Below are 20,608 nucleotides of genomic sequence, written 5' to 3'. Positions count from 1 at the left end.
TCTAATGCCAGCTTTACCACTAACTCTGTATCCTTAACCCCTTTGTGCCTCCAATTCCTTATCTGTATAGTCAGGTAATAATAGTACCTACTTCATAGGGTATTGTGAGGATTAAATGATAGAGCTTACTATTTTATTTATTCTTATTTTTTTCAAAAAAGCATGCAGGTGCTTCAGACATAAATAGTGTTATGAGTAGGAAAATCAACTAAGAACTGGCTTAAAAGCATCTATTATTGACCTTTAACACTTTTTTCAGCTACTTAAGACCTTGAAATCTTGAAGTTGGTCATGTTTCATAAATCATGAAATGTCATGATTAAGCCTACAAGAATTTGAAAAGTGACAAACCAAGTAATATTATTTGCATCATTATGTCTAATCAGAGGGAAAACTTATGCTTAGCCCTACTGTAGTGTTATAGTGGTTATATATTTGGCATGTAGGGGAATTTTTAGATTTTTTTTATTTAGTAGTAGTTGCAAAAAAATTTGGAAATATTTTTATTTTTAGTATTTAGCATGTTGGTGATTTAAGCTTTGATATCTTTAACAATTACGACTTTGTTAAATTGACTTTTTAAAATCAGTTTTATAAGACTGTTAAACTGAAAACTAAATATCAATTTTCTTCATAAAATTAATTTTTGCCAAAAGCCTTTTATTTTAATATTTAAAAGAGGAATCTAATATTATGTGAATTTTCATTTTGTATGCAATTGTTTCAAAGTCATAGAAAGTATTTTTAAAACTTAGTGTGCCAAGTCTCAATGAGGTCAGTTTCTAAAATAATGTGAGAGCCTTAGTTACCTTGACTTTGCTTTTCATTGGTAACCAAGATCTTTGAATGTAATGCATACTCGCTACTGTAGTATACGTATGATTTTCTGTAAAGCCTATTTTGCAGAGGAAATCCAGAATCCAGCTGCTAAGACTTATGTATTAGTATTGTTTTCAAACATAAGCATAAACTCACAGATCCTTGACATACCTCTGAAAAAAACTGTATTTCTCCATTTAACCAATGGCAAAACTAAAAGATATGAAATAGGGATGCCTGGGTGGCTCAGCAGTTGAGCCTCTAGCTTTGACTCGGGGCATGATCCCAGGGTCCAGGATCAAGTCCCTCATTGGGTTCCCTGCAGGAGCCTGCTTGTCCCTCTGCCTATGTCTCTGCTTCTCTCTCTGTGTCACTCATGAATAAATAAATAAAATCTTAAAAATAAAATAAAATGAAAGATATGAAATAAAGTAACAAATTGAGGCCCTCAGTGTAACAAAATGAGACCAAAATTAAAGTTGGAGTTCAACTACTTCACTGTGTTAAGGACCTTTTGATTATATTATTATTTTGAATTGCTACCTCTTAATGTAAATGTTTTCAGCTTCATCTTTTTCATTTCTAACAGGATGGGCTTTACTTCCCTTTTTAAATTCTTTCAATTTTTAAATATTGTGCATTGAGAGAAACGTATCTCATTAATAAATATAAAACATCTTGTTAATCAGACTTACTTTTCATATCACACAATACTGCATTTGCAGATTTTGAAGCAGTCATTCTCCTTGGTACGGTGATCATAAGGAATGAGAAGGAATTTTCCTGTCCTCATAGTTCTAAGATGTTAATGTAATTTTAGTTTAAATACAATATGAAATTTAAATTTATACCATGAATTTAATATTTTGCTTATAATTTTTATAATAAAGTGTAGGTTTGCTGTATTAGCATGATACTGAATGAGAGGTCCAGTTTGCACCTATTAATGTTGACTTCTACATTACTTTCCCTTCGTGTTTTAATATGATTTGCTCTATTGCTCTAGTTTTGTATGCTACCTATGTCCTTTTTGGAACAAATGAAGTAAATATCTCTCAGATCTATTGAGTATAAACCCTAAGAGCACAATTTCTAGTTTGAAGTAATGCTAAAGTAAGAAATGATTTATCTTGTAATTTTTCTGAGATGTGTCATGGAATTCTTTTTACTTCCATAGGACCTCCCCTCTCCCTCTATATATAAACATTCCTGCTTCTTGAGTTGAAGATATTTACCACTAGAATACTAATAGAAATGAAATAATAGAAATGAAAGCTTAGGTATAAATTAAATCCTAAAACTATTATACATGTTCAGTTGTTCCTAGATTTTTTGGTTTTGTTTAGAAAGACTCCTTAAAGAACATGATAGAGTAGGAGGTGGATGAGTCCTATGTTTTGTGGTCTCCTCTACCAGTGTGTCATCTTATACTTTGCCTCTGTTAGTTTTAATTAGTTCATATATGAAGTGGAGAGGTAACCTTTTTAGTCTAAAAATTACATATTTTTAGTCCTTTCAGCTCTAAGATCGATGGTTTTGTGGCTTTGTAATGGGTTGCCTCAAGTGAAAAGTTAACTTGAGGAAGAGTGTGATAGCTTTCAAGAGGTTTTCCTGGGTGATTCTTATTGTAACTTCTGCAGTATGACTGAAAAGCCTTCTCTCTTGAGTGTTGGCAGTGTGATCCAACTGTAATTTGATCTACTGGGGAGCTTTCCTTTTCACCCCTGGAGGCCCTGAGTCTCAGATTGGTTTTTCCAAATTCAAGGCAACGAGAAGGATGTTTTAATATAATGTTTTGCTTTGATCAAAAAAATGCATCGTTCTCCCTTATATAGGTGAAGTTTTGGATTGATTCTGTTTATAAAAGCACCCATTTGAAGCTGAGTCAAGTTTAAAGGCCACACATACACCTTACTAGTAAAAGAGAAGGAGTAGAGGGTATATTGACATGAATCAGATTATTTTTTTCCTTCAGTGTTAGTAACACAATCAGAATTATGCTCCTAGGGCAGCGCCGGTGGCTCAGCAGTTTATTTATTTATTTTTGGCTCAGCAGTTTAGCACCACCTTCAGTCCAGGGCGTGATCCTGGAGACCTAGGATTGAGTCCCACGTCAGGCTCCTTGCATGGAACCTGCCTTCTCTCTCTACCTCTCTCTCTCTGTCTCTCATGGATAAATAAATAAAATCTTTAAAAAAAGAATTATGTTCTTATACAAGAATTTTCTCAGACCTTACTTGGCTGTATATGTTGAGTATCTCTACTAGGTGTATATCATATCTAATTATAGAGAGTATAGAAAGAGATTATAAGTTGTTATATAGCTATTAACTCATTTTAAGAGAAATTCAAAGTAAATATTGCTAAAAATATTTTCACCCTCAAATTCAGCAAAATTTATATTTGAGTCATGTCATTTAAGGAATATTTATCTTATCATTGTGCATTTAAATCAGTATTTCATCCCCTATTTGGAAATTAGTCTTTTGGAATCTTCATATTCTTTAGCTACATAGTACCATAATGTTTCAAGAGCCATGAAGATTTGGAATTCATAATCATTTAGTACCTTTACTGCTTAAAAGTATGATCTGCAGCCCATACCTGGGAATTTGTTAGAAATGTAGAATCTCAGGTCCGCACCTCAGACTTACTAAATCAAAAACTCTATTTTAACAAGATTCCCAGGTGATTCTTATGCACATTAAAGTTGGAGAAGCATTGATTTTGTACAACTTACTAACTAGGTAAGCCACTTCAACGTACTGTTTTACCTAGCTCTTAAGCTGTGGAAATCATTCAGAGTTTGCCTTCAGAACTGTGTTACCTCTTCTTTCAAATGAAATATTATTTGTTGATCCCGTGAATTGAAAGGTTTTAAGTGTCTTAGAGTGTGTCTAGTTGTAATGGTGTATGTTTTCATTGTTACTGTAAGTTTCTACAAACTATATATGTGCAAAATGTACCTTTATTCTTTGTATAATGAGATACCTAAGATGCAAGTAAAAACAACTCTGAGTTTTGCTATGTATGCAAATGAGGAATCTGTGCTGTGATATTAATTAGTGCACCAAGTTCAGTGAAAAGGCATGTAACCATCTGCAAGCTCTGGGGCAAATTTGACATGACAATCAAAAATAGCAAATTATACAATGGGAAGTTTTAGTTCCTGCTGAGTACTTACTGAAAACCTGATGTAGGGCCAACAAAATAGAAGTTGAAGACATTATCAAGTTTTAGAGCAATTACATAGTTGTCCAGTCCCCTATCAGCATTTCTTCTATACCTCTAGATTTGGCAAATGGCAATGTGTAATTTATAGTAAATAGCAGTAGCACTATTATTGTGAACTGTTTTCTATTCTGGAATTATTTAAGTTGGGTTACTTATGCATATTTTCTCTGCATTGTCAGGTCTGTGAGTTTGAAATTATGTAAACATTTCTAATAACAATTGTTAATACTAATTATAATTTATAATATCTGTGATATTTTTTCTTAGCCTATTAGATTGAGTAGGCCATATATTGCCATTTATGTAGATCAAAGGCATATCAGTGATTTCATATGGTTTAATCTAATAAAGGAAGTTTAAAGGAGTCCTGCTTTCCCATTTTTGTCACAGTAGTCACTAGGAATGATTTTGCTGTAACTTCTTTTCTTTTGTTGTTTTTGTTTTCTCTTACAAGAAATATGCCTTTTAGGAAAACAGTACCCTTACACAAAGATTAATGAATGTCACAAACATGGAATAATAAAATCTTATAATGATTAATAGTTTTATAAATGTAGAATTTTTTAAAAAGTTATCGCAGTAAGCATTACAAGACTTTCATTAATCTAAAACTTTTCCTCTTTATGTGCTTGTAGTTTTGTTTTAGAAACATTTCTTTTTCATAATAGATTTTTTAAAATATGAATTTAAATTATTTTAGGAAAAAAGTTAAATATATTAGGGGGAACTCCATATAATTTTACAAGAACTAAAATGTAGTTATTAATATTTTTGTTGTTGCTGACACTTCACTGTTTAAAGCTTTAGTAGTTAAGCCAAACTAGTTTGATTATTCATAACTAAAACCCAATTATTTTGGTGATTTGCCAAAATTACCAAGGTGAAGTAAAATGAGCCACAAAATTGTGAGAGGAAATACTTGCTATCTATGGAGATGGTTTTATTAAAGACTACTAAGATGATATTAAGAATGTGTACTTAATTTCATTTACTTCTTTGAATATATTACAGACCATGGAAATCCTTTTTTCTGAGCAATGCCAACAGCAATACAATTAGTTTAATCGTGTATAGTTAGCAAACCAAAGCAAAGGTATAAAGACAGTTCTCCAAGTGTGCATTATTCACCAACTAGGAGACTGCCTGATGATGATTCTTAAAGGTGATTCAGTAACCTGTGAAATCTAGGGTGAGTTTCCAGATCTTTGTCATTCTGGGCTGAGAGTTAATAATGTTAAGAAAGTACCTGGATTATAAAGCAAACTGAGACAGGGGGGTGTGGTATGAAACCACCAATGTTGAAATTTCAGCTATTTTTACTAAGCCTGGAGTTTATACATTATAAAAGTAATATCTTTTAAAACATAAACTTGTGGGGCTTTCTTTGCTTTTTGCTATGACAAATACAAATAATTGTGAATTTAGTGTATGTTAAAACAACTTCTGTTACCACATTTTGGGTGTTTTATATTATGTGTTATCAAGCTGTGTTTTTGTGTTTTATTTTAGCTTATTTGCACTAATCTTGATGAACTCAGGGAATTAATCACAAAAATCGAGAATGAACTCAAAGATCTGGAAAACAGTAGAAAAAAATCGGTAGGTGTTGATCCAAAAGTTCTATCTGTTATTGTCAGCATTAAAACTTATTCCTGCTTTTTTCTAAAGCTTTTTTAAAAAAAATCTTGTTCTCTGGATTACATAAAAATTTGCAATGAAAAATAGAAACATTGTTCCTTTTATTTCTCCTGTGTGGTCTAGTTTTTATTTTTCATAGAAAAAAATGGTACCAAGGCAAGTAATTTAATTTGTTTGCCTGGTTTATATCAGGTATAGTTGTAGATATTTCCCAATATACTGGTTGGTTGTTTTCTGACTGGTAGTTTTTGGGTAATGCTTACCTTGCAAATATTCTTAGTTAATAAGCATATGCTTTTAATGGAAGTTTATCACTTAGTAAAATAAAAACTTTAGTTAATTGTGACATAAATAACAGATATAAATTGTTTAGTCCTGCCCCAGATGTTTTTTATATATATTTAACAGTATGTCTTCTTAAAACACCTTTATTAGCTAGAGGTCATTTTTAAACTTTCACTGTATATTCAAAATTCACAATTTTAGCTTCATTTTTTGTTCTCTGAGAGTAGAGTATAAACCATTATATTTATTCACTCAACACTTGGTAAAACACTCAATTATGCTATTAAATCAGTAATACTTAACTGACATTCAGTGATATTACAAATTTGAAACACAGTTATACATCAGTAAATAAATAGGGAAGTCTTGAAGCACTGAAGAAAATAAATCATTATTTTAAAAATCCCTTTATTTTATGTCTTAGGAATGCCCTGAAGCCAGTTTTAGTTAGGTCTTTGCTCAAACCTATTAATCTAGAATTATGTATAAAATAAAGATAGTGATACAGCAAGCTTCATATCAGCAGATTTGTGGTAGTCATTTGATATGCTGTTTAGAAAAGACATATTGGTAGCACTCTGAAGGGAGGAGACTTAAGTGCCATAAAAGTACAACCTTCTGAGGTTATTTAATATAGGCGTAAAACAGCCTTAAGGATTTCAGAAGTTTCATGTGATATCTCTGAAAATATCAGTATAGTCTAAGAGAATACTGTTTATAGTGATAAGCCATTACTTAACAGGAAAACATTATGTTCAATGTACAATCCAAGAATACAGAAAACTGTATATTTTTAGAAATATTTCTATTAAAAATGGTTTAAATCCTTATTAAATTCTTCTATGTTCGTGTGTGTGTGTATGTGTGTGTGGTGTATGTACACATACTTTGGTATGTGGGCAGTTACTTGATATGGAACACCAGGGGTTGTTTTAAAATTTACCTCTGTAATATATTTCTCAAACAACATTTTACATTTAGAATATTTTCTCAACAAAGTTTTTTTAGTATATTTGATATTATATCCTCATAAAGGACTGATTCTCTTCTTTAATAGGAAAGAATAGTCTTTTAATCAGGCTATTATTTATAATTTTTGCAGAAGCTGTTTATTTTTAGTGAGTTGTCTATTCTTCATGAGTCTAAATAGAATTGTTAAATATGTTTGCTAATTGTTTTTTATGCTGCAGGTAAACATAACATATGCATCTGAACTTGTTCCCATATTATAAATTAGTGTTTTATTTGTTTTTAATGAATAGTTTTATGCATAATAGATTTATGTAATTATAGCATGCATTGTAAGAGAAAAAGACTTCTGCAAGCATCCTAGAATTTTTCTGTAAAGCCTTCCACATCACTTACATTAGTGATAGGAGGTATACACATACTGCCTTCCTTTACAGAAATGATTAGAAGGGTAAAAGAAAACACAGATTACAAATACTTAACACTGTAGTCTTTGAAGGCATGTTTATAAGAAAATTTCAGGTTACGTATTGGGTTTAATTAATTAAATTTTGTGACTCTAAATTTTTAACTTGTCCATGACTCCTAGTATTTGCATATTAGTTTTTTCTTTTTAAATTTATTATTTGAGAGAGAGAGGTCTAGTAAGGGGAAGAGCAGAGGGAGAGGGACAAGCAGACTCTGGGCTGAGTGCAGGATGCTGATCATGACCTAAACTGAAACCAAGAGTTGGACATTCAACCGACTGAGCCACCCAGGTGCCCCACATATTAGTTTTAAAATATGTTTTCTGTTCTTCAAGAAATAGAAATTCTTAGGACTGTACTTAGTAGGGATAATCTTCTTGAGATTACTAACATATAAGCAATTTCCCTTTGAACTGCCTAAAAGGTTGTTTTCATGGAGAACTTATAATGGCCCCAAAGCATAAAGGTAGCAATAGACAGTAAATGTTTACATTTTAGTATCATTCCTTGTTTTTCTCCAGAATCTAATACTGATTGTCATAGATGGTGTAGGAATTAACTTTATTGAATATTTATAGTAATATTAAATACTAGGTTATTTGTCTGCCATTCTATCATTTGGGAATAAAGTGTTTTACTTAACTGAATTTTCTAGATAACTGAAACCTGAACTTTAGGACTAAATTTCTTTCTTTTTTAAAAAATTTCTTATTTTAATCATTTAATGAGAAACTTCCATGCCTCCCTTTACTATATTGAACAAAATTTTAACCCTTTTTTGATGACTCAAGGATCATTATGAATATCCATAATTGTACTGATACCCTAAAAATGTATTGATATCAGTAACTCTAATTAAACATTTACCAAAAGACCTTTATATTTTTAAGGTACATGTTTGTATTTTTGCTTTTGTTCTCTTTCCTCATTGTCCGCCTGTTGTTTCTTGTGTTTGTCCATGTATTTGCCTAGCTGATACACTATAAATTACAAAACAAGTAACAATATTTATAAGAATTGGACTTAGAGTAAGGACCCAAGAGACTTTCTTAATAATTAAATGCCTGACCTTAGCGATAGTGATAGCCATTTTGACTGATTCATTGCCTCTCAGCTTTCTTCACTATTGCCAAATAGAGTATTAATTTTGATCTTCATAAGAACATGTCACTGTCAAAATAGTATTTAGAGTCAAAACAATTCTTTTACTCATCATCAACCTTTATATCTATAATAATGACTCTAATAACAAAAAGGTTGTATTCCATATGGACATTTGGTTGCCATGAATGCCATTGCTAAAGATGGAAACATTTGTGTGATAGAGGATTTAACATGGATCCATACAAATACTTCACTTCTTTAGAGGATTTTTTCTCTGCAGGGCCTTTCCACCAAAGCAACAAGGAAGAATTATCCCATTTCTTTACCCGTTGTCAACATTCCATTATAAAAGCTTTCCTAACCTCTTAGAGTTTTTGCCATTGAGCTACTCATTGTATTGGAAGATTTATAGTCTTATAAAATCTAGATTGTTTATTTTTGCCAGACAACTGATTCCACTTATAGTTAATAATATAAGGAGAGAAAAAATAATAATAATATAAGGAGAGAAAAATAGTTTTCTTGAGTTTGTTCTAGCACACTTGGTGGTACCATTACTTCATTTAGCAACTTATTCTAAAAAGTCTCAACATCCTTTAGATCCTGCTGAGTTAGACTTAATTATCTACCTGAGATTTGTTTAAAGTGAGACATCTGGTTGAGATAAATTAGAAGTATGTAGTTTTTAAATTTTATCTTTCTCATTATTATTTAGATCATAGGATTCTTTAGTAAGTTAAAGGAGAAATAACATTTTATTTTTGTGGTTTTAGTTAAGAGAGAAAATTTGCGTTTTGCCCAATTATTTGGAAAATATCTTTTTAAATTGAGGAAATATATTAGTTTTCCAGAAAGATAGAGCTAAAATATTGATAAGTTTGCCTGATCCTATTGTGTTTGAAATTTATTAGACATTGTTGCTTTCTAAATCATCAAAATTGGAAAACTCTGCCAAGCTTACAACAGAAGTGGTTGTATTTCTGAGTTTTTTGTGTGACCCTTTTCCCCCCCTCATATCTGCCTAATTTCCTTATGTTTTATATCATGATTTAGATTTTCAAAGAGGTTTCAACCTATTTTTCTTTTTTTTTTTTTTTTTTTTTTTTTTTTTTTTTTAAATTATTTTATTTTATTTATTTATGATAGGCACACAGTGAGAGAGAGAGGCAGAGACATAGGCAGAGGAAGAAGCAGGCTCCATGCACCGGGAGCCCGACGTGGGATTCGATCCCGGGTCTCCAGGATCACGCCCTGGGCCAAAGGCAGGCGCCAAACCACTGCGCCACCCAGGGATCCCCTATTTTTCTTTAATAAGGAAAGATCCACATAGAAATTGGGTATAAGGAAAAGTGTGAACAATTTGTCCAAAAAAAAAAAAAAGATGTTATTTAATAGAAAAGAAACCTTGTCTGGATTATATAATGATGAATAATAGTCTTATTAATAGAGAGAAACTAAAATTTAAAATGTAAGACCTTTTTCTCTTCTAATACATCTTTTAGCAATTAAATAACTCAACACTTAGGATAAATATCGTAATCAATATGTAAGAAAAGCTATAAAACTGCCTAGCTCTTTGATCTTGTAATCCTGTTTGGAATTTCACTTTCAAAAAAAAAAAAAAAAAGGAATTTCACTTTCATTTTTCCCATTTCATTGCCCCTTCTCCCCAAAGAAAGCATTTTACACAGTGGTGTTCAGCAGACTACCTCTAATAGTGGAAATTTGGAAAAAGCTTATATGACCAACAGTGGTGAGATGATTAGCCAAACAATATTAGCACAATGGTATATCATATAGCTAGAAAAATAAAATACTTGTTACTATATGGAAGTATTTGTGACATGTTAAATTTTTTAAATACACAAAATAATATGTGCCTAATGATTACAACATATAAAAAGACTTAAGAATGGAAAAGGAATTTCAAGTAATGGATAAAATTAATCTTTATTATGTTTTTAAGATAATTTAAATTCATCATACAATAATAATATTTCCCTTGCCTAACCAAAGGCTGTACATTAGCAAGACCAAATAGAGAATTCAGAAGCTTGGATCAGATTGTGACACCCCATTTTTTGGTCACAGAGTTCTGTGTAAGCCACTGTTATGAATCAGGAATGATTCCCCCACCCCACCCCTCCACCCCCAAGGAGACTTCTGACAATGTCCAAAGACATTTTTGGTTGTTGAAGAGATAATACTGGCATTTAATGGATAGAGGCCTGCAATGCTGCTAAAAATATCCTACATTATAATGACCCTATAATGCAAATGATAATCCCCTGCAAAAAAATTACCTGGCCTCAAATGTCAGTTGTGTGGAAATTGCAAAGCCCTAGCATAAACATGTATTTGCTAAGGGCCCTATTCTCTCACTTTGCCTGCCACTGCAAATTTACTGTGGGGAGAAAACAAGTTGATATTTTGAAAGTTAGAAGTAAGTGGAATCAGACATCTGATCCCATAATTGAGAGTACTTTATTAGATCATATACTTCTAATTCAGACTTACATTTGGTGAAACTTGTGAATGTTAGTTTTAACCTTTACCCTTTGTAATTCCATCAGTTTAAAAAGATTCTTGACTTTATAGCCAACTATTTTCAATTTATTATGACTTACGGCCTCTCTCAAATATGTTCACTCTTTATCTTCCTTTGTATAGGAAATGAAGAAGTTACAAATAACATAATTGCATATGTATTTTATTTTTAGAAAGATGATGTGATAAATTCTTTTAAAAATGAAGATGTAGTAAGGAATAGAAACAGATAAATAGAAAAATATAGTCAAATTATGTTTAAAACTTAACATGAGTTTATATGGATCTCCAAAACATAATTGCATGTAGTATAATGTAAGACACAGGGACTATTTATACATTAATCTTACTTTCTAATACCATAACAGAAATTTTATTATAATGAAGGATTATGGGGTTTTTCCCTCCTCTCTCTATTCCATATCCATTATTCATGTGTTCACAGTGAGGCATCAAATCAAAATTACTTTATAGCTCGCTGCTGTTGAGTACAAAATCTATTTTACTAGAGTGTAAGAAACACTGGATACATTGAGTCCTGAATATGCACTAATTAACTTTATTTAATGGATTTTCTTGTAGATATGGTTGCAATAATCTCTAAATTGACCTTAAAATGAGTTTTATTTAAGTTTTTTACAATTACATCATTATATATATATCATTTTCTTATTCTAGATTTCTGGTAAACTGCTGGTTAAGAAAACAAAATAATCTCAGCTGTTGGGGAACAGGGATCACTTTGTCGTTAAAGAGCTATATTTAAAGCTTTTAAAAATTAAAACACCGTTTTTGGAAGGCCTGCATCACAGATAAAAATATTTCTTTACCTATTTTAATTACAGATTCAAGTCTTATTCATAAGACAAGTACTTGCTTAGTGTCTTCTGTTTGTTATGGTAGTACCAGGAACTTGGTAGGGATTCAGAAATTAAAACAAAGTCCTTATCCTCAAAGAATTCTCTTACAGAGCTTAAGATTTTATCCCCAACCCTAGGGATAAATTTTTAATTTTAATCAAGGTAAATTGGGCCAGCTTCTGTCCTTTTATAAAAGACTTAATCTTTTCAAGCAATGTTAATTCAGAAGTCACCAAACAACTCCAGATACTTGCTCATTTCCCTTAACTACATGTTTGGGAGTAGGGTGGAGGAAAGTAACATGCATTTTATAAAGAATCAAATGGTAACTGACATACTCAAAATAATAGAAAAGAAAGCTAGATGACAGGAAATGTGAACCAGCAGTATATGACTGGTAAGACAAATCTTCAGTTAGTCACTGAATTATCTAAGAATGTATTGTCTGCATTTATCTATGGTAAATTTTGTTCTTTGGGTATTTTTTAACGTTTTATAACTACTCTGCTAAGAAATGGATTTTAACCCTCATCAGTAGTGCTCATTGTTTCTACTTACTACAATTTGGCATAGTTTGAATCCCATTAAGGAAACTTTGATAAAAAGAATTATTTGAGGGGCAGCCTGAGTGGCTCAGTCAGTTAAGCATCTGTCTTCAGCTTAGGTCATGATCCTGGGGTCCTGGGATTGAGCCCTGCATCTGACTGCCTGCTCAGCTGGGAGTCTGCTTCTCCCTCTCCTCCTCCCTGCCCCACTTGCTTGTTCTGTCCCGCCCCCAAATAAATAAATAAAATCTTAAAAAAAAAAAAAAAAGTATTTGAAAATCCCTTTTCTTCCAAAGAAAGTTGCAATTAAAAGGGAAAAGGGCTATCTGGTATTTTTACATCAGGCAAATTGATGCTGTATATTCCCAGCATGGAGTGAGCTTCAAGGAAGGGTTGAAGTTGACAGATCCCTCTGTACCTGTAGCTTTTATAATTTGCCTTAAACCCTTCTGAATTACATATCATACACAAATATAACACTTACATGTCAAATAATTTTCAAAGAACCAACTAAATTTGCATTATCCACTTAATAGTTACTTACACTGAAAAGAGTTCTGGAAAATTGAATTGAAATCCTTCGGGTACTTAAGGCAAAAAAAAAAAAATTCCACATCATTCTGGTTTTTTTATATTAGAGAAGATATTGAAATCTTGGGAAAGACCCCAAAATTTAAAAGTAGAATAGTTTAGGGGTACCTGGGTGGCTCAGTCGGTTGAGCATCTATCTTTGGCTCAGATCATGATCTTGGGGTCATGGGATTGAGCCCTGTATCAGGCTTTCTGCTCAGCAGGGAGTCTGCTTCTCCCTCTCCCTCTCACTCTCTTGTACTCACTCACTCTTTCAATAAATAAAAAAATCTGAAAAAAAAATAAAAGTAGAATAGTTTAATGCATTTAATGAATTGGGGAAGAATATTATTTAAAAACTGAGAGGATTGGACACTAATAAAACTTGTCTACTACCATTTTCATCAGACTGTAAAAGAAGAAAAAAATGATACATTATATATTAAAGAAAAATCAGGAGCTCCTGAGTGGCTAAGTTGGTTAAGCATCTGCCTCCACTCACATCAGAGCCCCACATCTGGCTCCTTGCTCAGCAGAGTCTGCTTCTCCCTCTCCCTCTGCCTGTCTCTCCTGGGTTGAAAAGTCAACCCAGAATCTGCAGAGTGACAAAAAGGAGGCTCATAGGGGGCACAGAGTCCATAAAAGAGACAAACCAAAAAACAGACTCTTCCTAACTATAGAGATTAAAGAGATGGTCACCAGAGGGGAGATGGGCGGGGGGATGGGTAAAATGGGTGATGGAGATTAGTACACTTATCTTGATGAGCACCTGAGTAATATATGGAGCTGTTGAGTCACTATATTGTACACTTGAAACCAATATAACACTGTATTTAACTACACTGGAATTAAAATTTAAAAATACTATAGGAAAAGGCCTACCTGGAACTATTTTTTAATTGAAAATGTGATTCTAACAAGTAGTAGCAGGTGCTTTTATTAGGACAGGAACAGTTTTATGGACACATGAAACACTGACAGGCAATTGAAAAAAGAAACTATAAAAGCATCTTTTGGGAGTCTGAATGTATAAATTGTCAATAACCATTTAATATAGAAATATAGATTGTAGGGGTGCCTGAATGATTCAGTTGGTTAAGTGTCTGCCTTTAGCTCAGCTCATGATCCCAGGGTCATGGGATCCAACTCCAAGTCGGGCTCCCTTCTCAGCAGGGGAGTCTGCTTTTCCCTTTCCCAGGGCTTCTCCCCACCCCCACCCCTGCTTGAGGTTGATCTCTCAAATAATTAAATAAAATATTTTTTAAAATATATAGATCAGAGAGAAACTTGAACAGGGCCTGAGAGTCAGTGTATTAAAATGTAACATAATTTGTTCATAATGATCAAGAATTAAATTATATTCATCGTTTGTTCAGAAAATCTGGCAGACATATTTCTCTCAATTTAAAAAAACCTTTGCATGTAAGGAGAAAACCTCAGTTAACTAAGAAATTTACTCGTGTAGTTTCAATACTTTTTGTGGGCCCACTCTGTGCTAGGCTTTGTGATATAGTCTGAGAAAGTGAAATTAGGTAAGCTACTGTCCTTGCTCTTAAGATATTCCCAGTCTTCATGTCACTTATGTGGAATTTTTATGCTCCGATGACACCAAATATAGCATTACTTAGTGATTTAGATTGTGTAGTGACTTGCTTGAGAACCTACCTTTCTGATATATCAAGTATAGATTTGATCAAATGTTACCAACTTAATTTGCTACCCCTAATGTAGTGAAATGGGTCAAATTCTAGTCCAGGATTCTAATCTAGTCCAGGATTCTTTCTTCTTTGTAAATGAAAGTGGTTATATACCATCAATATGTATATATTGTTAGATTTTCTTCCCCAGTAGTAGTAACTACCTTACTAGGAATATGATGTCATCCAGTTTTTCCTCTCTACAGAGCTAAAGGACCTTGAAATTTGCAGTAAATTCTAATCACTAATATAGTTGTTTGTTTTCATGCTTTCTAGCTAAATGCTAATTTAGAAATAATATGGAAATGTTCAATATGGGATGCCTATAGGGGGATCCCTGAGTGGCTCAGTGGTTTAGCGCCTGCCTTCGGCTCAGGACAGTCCTGGAGTCCCGGGATCAAGTCCTGCATCGGGCTCCCTGCATGGAGCCAGCTTCTCCCTCTGCCTGTGTGTCTGCCTCTCTCTGTGTGTCTCTCATGAATAAATAAATAAAATCTTAAGAAAAAAAAAATATATAGGATGCCTTTAAAATAAAGTACAAATGCTTTCCTTTTCTGTTAAATTAGTCTTAAATGAAAATGGATGAGAGAAAATACTAGCATGTGATAGTTCATATTAAAACTTCTGGCAGTGTTAAAATACCTTTTGACTTTTCCCATGTTAATATGCGTACATTTCACTGTTCCGTCAAACTAGCACTTTTTCAAAGGACTGTATATCAACAAAATGAATGTGATGTTTTACACCTAAAACTGAGTATGGTGATAGTTTTCTTTAGGTAAACAATTTTAAAAAGTAAATACTACCTTTTCATTTAATATTGTTTAGACTAAGGAAAATGTCAAATAATTGGTTTACTAATATAGTTAATTTTATTTGTGCTGTTTTTATACATATGTTTTTAAATTATTTACAAGCTATCTTCAGATACTGCTAGTGATTTTAAATGAGACATCTTTGTGCATAGGTCTGTGTGGCTTTTCTCAGAGTTATTTGCATTTTATTTGAAAAGTAAGATCTATTGTTATTTAATCCCTTTTCCACAATGGGATTTATGCGACAAGAGCCAAACCTGGAAAAAAAAAATATTTTGTTATATGATCCAGTTTCTGTGATCTAACATTTATAAGTAAAAGTGTATATAGAAAAAATGGCATTGATACTTTTGTTATGTACATCTTGTTTTTGTACTGTTCCTTAATAAAAATGTTTTTTTTACTATCTCCACAGTAATGGTGCTTACCCTTTCAATTTATAAAAGCATTCTTTGTTTACTTTGTATATTTATATATGATTTTAGTTTTCTTCATATAGCTATTGATAGCTATTTTGTTTACATATAATGTTATAAGAAAATCTACATAAGTAACAGGATAGTTTGGGTAAACAAGTTACTGTCACCTAAGTTTAACATTCAAAGCATCTAAATTTATGAAAATGTATAAAATATGTCCATGATGATGAGACATATAAGAAACCTGGAATTTATTTGTTTTCCTTTTTTTTCTTCCTTTTAGGTGTCCAATGTCTCCAGCATCAGTAGATTGCCAACTCCCTGTCCTTGCAGCACCCCAGCCAGCATTTATGCTGGTTCTGTCATGCCCACCCCCGATTACTGCAGCAGAATGGAGTCCTTCTTTAGTTGAAAGGTAAGTTTCCCTCCCCACTCATTTCACACACATTGACTCAGCTTTTTGTTTTATAATATTGTGTAGTTTTGTAAGTTTTTTTAAAGTTTCTTTTCCCGTATGGTTCCTTAGGTTACTAATGTATCATATTCAAAAACTTATAAAACTGCATAATATAATAAAAGATTTATCTTGTGACCATAGACCAGCTTCTTTTTGTAATAATCCCTATGAGGTTATAAAACCTCCATTGTTTGACATTTGGGGCATCTCATGGAAAGGGAGCTGGCAATCTGCAGCTGCTGTGGACATTGGATGAGAAAGTATTGAAAGGTAAGCTTCAGATTTAGACCATATTGTATGTCTTTGGTTCCATGGTATATATTCATACTTTATGTTAAACTTTACAGTAAATGCATAAAAGAAATACTACTCTCCTCTTTTTTAAAGTGATCCTCAATAAAGTTTACGTTATTAATTAAGTTCACATAATACATCAGAATTACCTTAGAAGATAATTTTTATCCCTGAATATTGTGAGAATTCTAATATCGAATGAAATAGTAAATGAAAATAATATCAAATGAAAACAGTTCATTTATCCCTATTTTCACATAACTGTAAAAAAAATGTTAAGGCTACGTTTATATACATAAAGCTTATTAGATATATTTTTTATTAGAGAAATGATTATAACACTGTTCCACAAATGACCTTTTACTAATCTAATCCTCATACTTGTCTTTGATTCTTATATTGATCACTACAGATAAAGATTATAAGAGCTTTCTGATTTTTATTACATCCATATGCTTTCTTATATATTTGAAGAATGAGAAACTTGTATTCCTTGTTTTTTAATTCACTTTTAAACTTTAGAAACTGTAATTTTAAGTACTACTGTAATTAAATGAAAATAAATTATATAGATTTTAAATTTTGCATTACAGAGGCACATACATGTAAAGATAAGTACTTATGCAATATGATCTTTTATTCTTTAGGAATTGTATATGTGTAGACCAAGTGGGGGACAGCATTATGTAGTGGATTTTAACATTCAGAAGACCTAGAATTCTAACTGAAGGTGTACTTCTATCTAAAAATTCTTCTCTGTGATTCACTGAGCCAATTTCCTTCTAGAAAATTATGTTCACCTCATTCTCTTTAGCTTTAATAATTTCACCGTACAAGAAACACAATTAGTTGTTCTCAGTTTTTCCTTTCTGTGTAAGTAAAGTTAATCAGTCAGAAAAGCTATTGCTAGCTTTTAGTTATTGACTTGCTTTAAATTCAGGAGATATTTGTTTGATTTTACATTAAACCCAAGTTAAGGCAAATCGTTGCCGTGTCTGACTAACTTCTTTTAAAAATTCACAACTTTTTTTTCTGTTTATATTAGTCTCCTTGTATATTGTAACACTCTAAGACTATCTCTAGGTAGAAAGGGACATGTTTTAATTCCATTTTGGTTGTATTGACCAAAGAAGACAAATAATGAAGCAGGCAGTGTGAGTTTCTTTGTTACTGTCAATTGGTTAAAACACTTTAAAATACCAGTCCCAGAGCAGTGATTCCAAACTTTTTTAAATGTATAACCTGTTTTGATAAACATAAAAACTGTGGACACACATAGCCATGGGGTATGTGTGATATATAGTATATCACACATACCCCATGGCTGGATATGGTGATATCCTTCACTGAGGTCACTGTATTCTTTATATGTATCTTCTAGTTTTATCAATCTTTACTTTCTATAATTTCTCTTATAAGAATAATAGACTTTTTGTTTTCCAAACACAAAATTATTACATGCATTTTAAAATAATGAAATAACATACTATCACAACCCCAAGTTGAGAATATACAATAAAAGGAAAGGGAAGGCCAAAAAGCATTATATAAAATTAGAGGGCCATAGACATTTTCAAATAGGTCAGCAGATAAGACAGAATTATATGAAAGATAGAAATCTACTCTGATTAATATTTATGATCCCTTCTCTATATATTTGGCTAGTTTAGTAATATATTTTCTGGGCATTGGATTAATTAAAATTTAGTAATCAGAATAAAATCAAAAGACAACAAAAAAAAACGACAAAATCAAAAGACAAAATCTTCTAATCTTTTTAGAACTCTTTTGTACAAAAATTAATGCTGTAATTTAGAGAGACATAAACACAACTGACAGATGTCTTGAAATAATGACTTTCAGCCACGCAGACTCCTCTTCCTGTGCCTCAATCTACCTAGTCCCAAGGTCTGACAGTACCACTAGTCCTTCTGCATTTCCCACACCATCACCACGACACTAATCCAAACAGCAGCATACTGCCCAGGTTAATGTTGCATCTGCTTCCCCATAAAACTCTCAGATACAAAGAATTCGATATGCCTGTCACTCTCTAGTCTTTTAACACTTTTCCAAATAATTATATCACAAAGGTGGTATATAATTCATTACTCATACCTTTTTCTGCTTTCTTTAGCTTAGTAAACATTTACTCTCACCATTTCATTTTGAGCCAAATAATAGTTGAAAAGTAAAGACATTATTATGTTGATGTGCCTTTTTTTTTTTTAACCGAAACAATACTACATCATTCTGCAAAGGATTTTAGTGTAACTATCATCTGCCTTTTCATTGTCATCACTTAGTTCTCCCTAGAGGAAAGTATCGTTTTTTTGTTTATTGGTTTTGTTTGCATGGGTTAGAATAAGTGCTTTATACTGTCTCCTACCCTTTTTTTTTCCTGGAGAAAAAGAAACATTTTTTTTTTTTAGAAAAAGAAACTTTTGGGATCCCTGGGTGGCGCAGCGGTTTGGCGCCTGCCTTTGGCCCAGGGCGCGATCCTGGAGACCCGGGATCGAATCCCACATCAGGCTCCCGGTGCATGGAGCCTGCTTCTCCCTCTGCCTGTGTCTCTGCCTCTCTCTTTCTCTCTCTGTGACTATCATAAATAAATAAATAAAAATTAAAAAAAAAAAAAAAAAGAAAAAGAAACTTTTAAGGTATAACTTACTGTTAGACCCTTTGAGAAAGTATTTGACAAGCAAGAAGGTCTGTCTAAGTTATTATATGAAATATTTACTTTCCTTGAAATTTTTTTCACAATACTATCATTTGTCATGCCATTAAGAAGACACAAGAATTAGTCATTGAACCTAGGTTCCATATTCATTATATGCACATACACATGTAATTCCACATCTTCCTGCTCTTCTAATAAACAATTTAAAAACCTCAGAAGTAGAAATGTAGTTGTTTATTTACCTGCCTTAATGTTCTACATATGTGCAAATTAACTGAAAAGTTGATGAGATGAAGTCTAATTTTTGCATGTTAAATATGACCCGTAATATATAGTTGTGTATTTTTTGTTACAAAAGAAAAAAATGAGTGGACTGAATGGTATGTGAATTATATCTCAAAAAAAATACAATATGGTTATATAATGGTAAATAAAGATGGTGATGATGATGATGGTGGTGGTGGTGGTTGGTGGTGGTGGTGATGTTCATAGGTATATACTAACGTGGGGAAGGGGGAAGTGGGGCTACCTTAAGATACAACTTCTATAGACTTAGTGTTTCTATTGTATTTGAATAACTTTTGCTTACTGGTGAAGTGTGTTTTTTTTAGAGATTTTTATAACATATGTCAGATTGAATTATGTGATACAGCTTTTAAGAGGTGGTGATGTAGTTCTAAGAACTTGGACTTCAGCATCAGATAGATCTGATGTCATAGGACCTTGAACAAGTCATTTAATCTCTCTGAGCCTTAGTTGCATCATTTAAGTGAGTCTAAAATGCACATACATTAGAAAGGTTTTCATAACTGCTTGAGTACATGTGTGCTCCGCCCCTTCCTTCCTCCTCTCCTCCTCACTTTCTTCTTCCTCTTCACTCCTTTCCTTTCCCCACTAGATATAGATATATAAATGAAATACTTAGGCTAATACTTAGCAAATGGAGAAGGGGGTGTCAGTAATTATTAACTCCTACTGTAGCTATAGCATTATAATATTAAAAATTATGACCACTTCTTGTCTGGGCTGGAAACATTTTTGAATGCAATAATTGTAAAATCTTCTAAGGAAGTTTAAGACTGCTTTTGGATAATTATAAAAACTTTACAGAAGTGAGCCATATCAGTTACATGTTTAGTGAATTTATATACATCTATTTTTACATGTACTTGGTAAATGATTTATTAAAATATTTATAATTGATCCAA

The 20,608-nt window shown here is 32.3% G+C and overlaps 1 protein-coding gene across 2 annotated transcripts in view; it reads left to right on the top strand.

The window, feature by feature from the left end:
- KIAA2026 (KIAA2026 ortholog) overlaps positions 1-20,608 on the top strand; it is a 116,466-nt gene that overhangs the window by 74,743 nt on the left and 21,115 nt on the right. Inside the window, exon 5 of one of the 2 annotated variants that reach the window (XM_025432074.3) lies at positions 5,563-5,652. The exons of the other annotated variant lie outside the window; for it this stretch is intronic. Coding sequence (XP_025287859.1) covers positions 5,563-5,652 — 90 coding nt within the window. The remainder of the gene's footprint in view (positions 1-5,562; positions 5,653-20,608) is intronic. 2 annotated transcript variants of the gene reach the window in all.

This window comes from Canis lupus, chromosome 11 (genome assembly GCF_003254725.2).
Source record: "Canis lupus dingo isolate Sandy chromosome 11, ASM325472v2, whole genome shotgun sequence".
Lineage (NCBI taxonomy): Eukaryota > Metazoa > Chordata > Mammalia > Carnivora > Canidae > Canis > Canis lupus.
The sequence above is the reverse complement of the archived record's forward strand: the minus strand, read 5'-3'. Positions and strand labels throughout refer to the sequence as shown.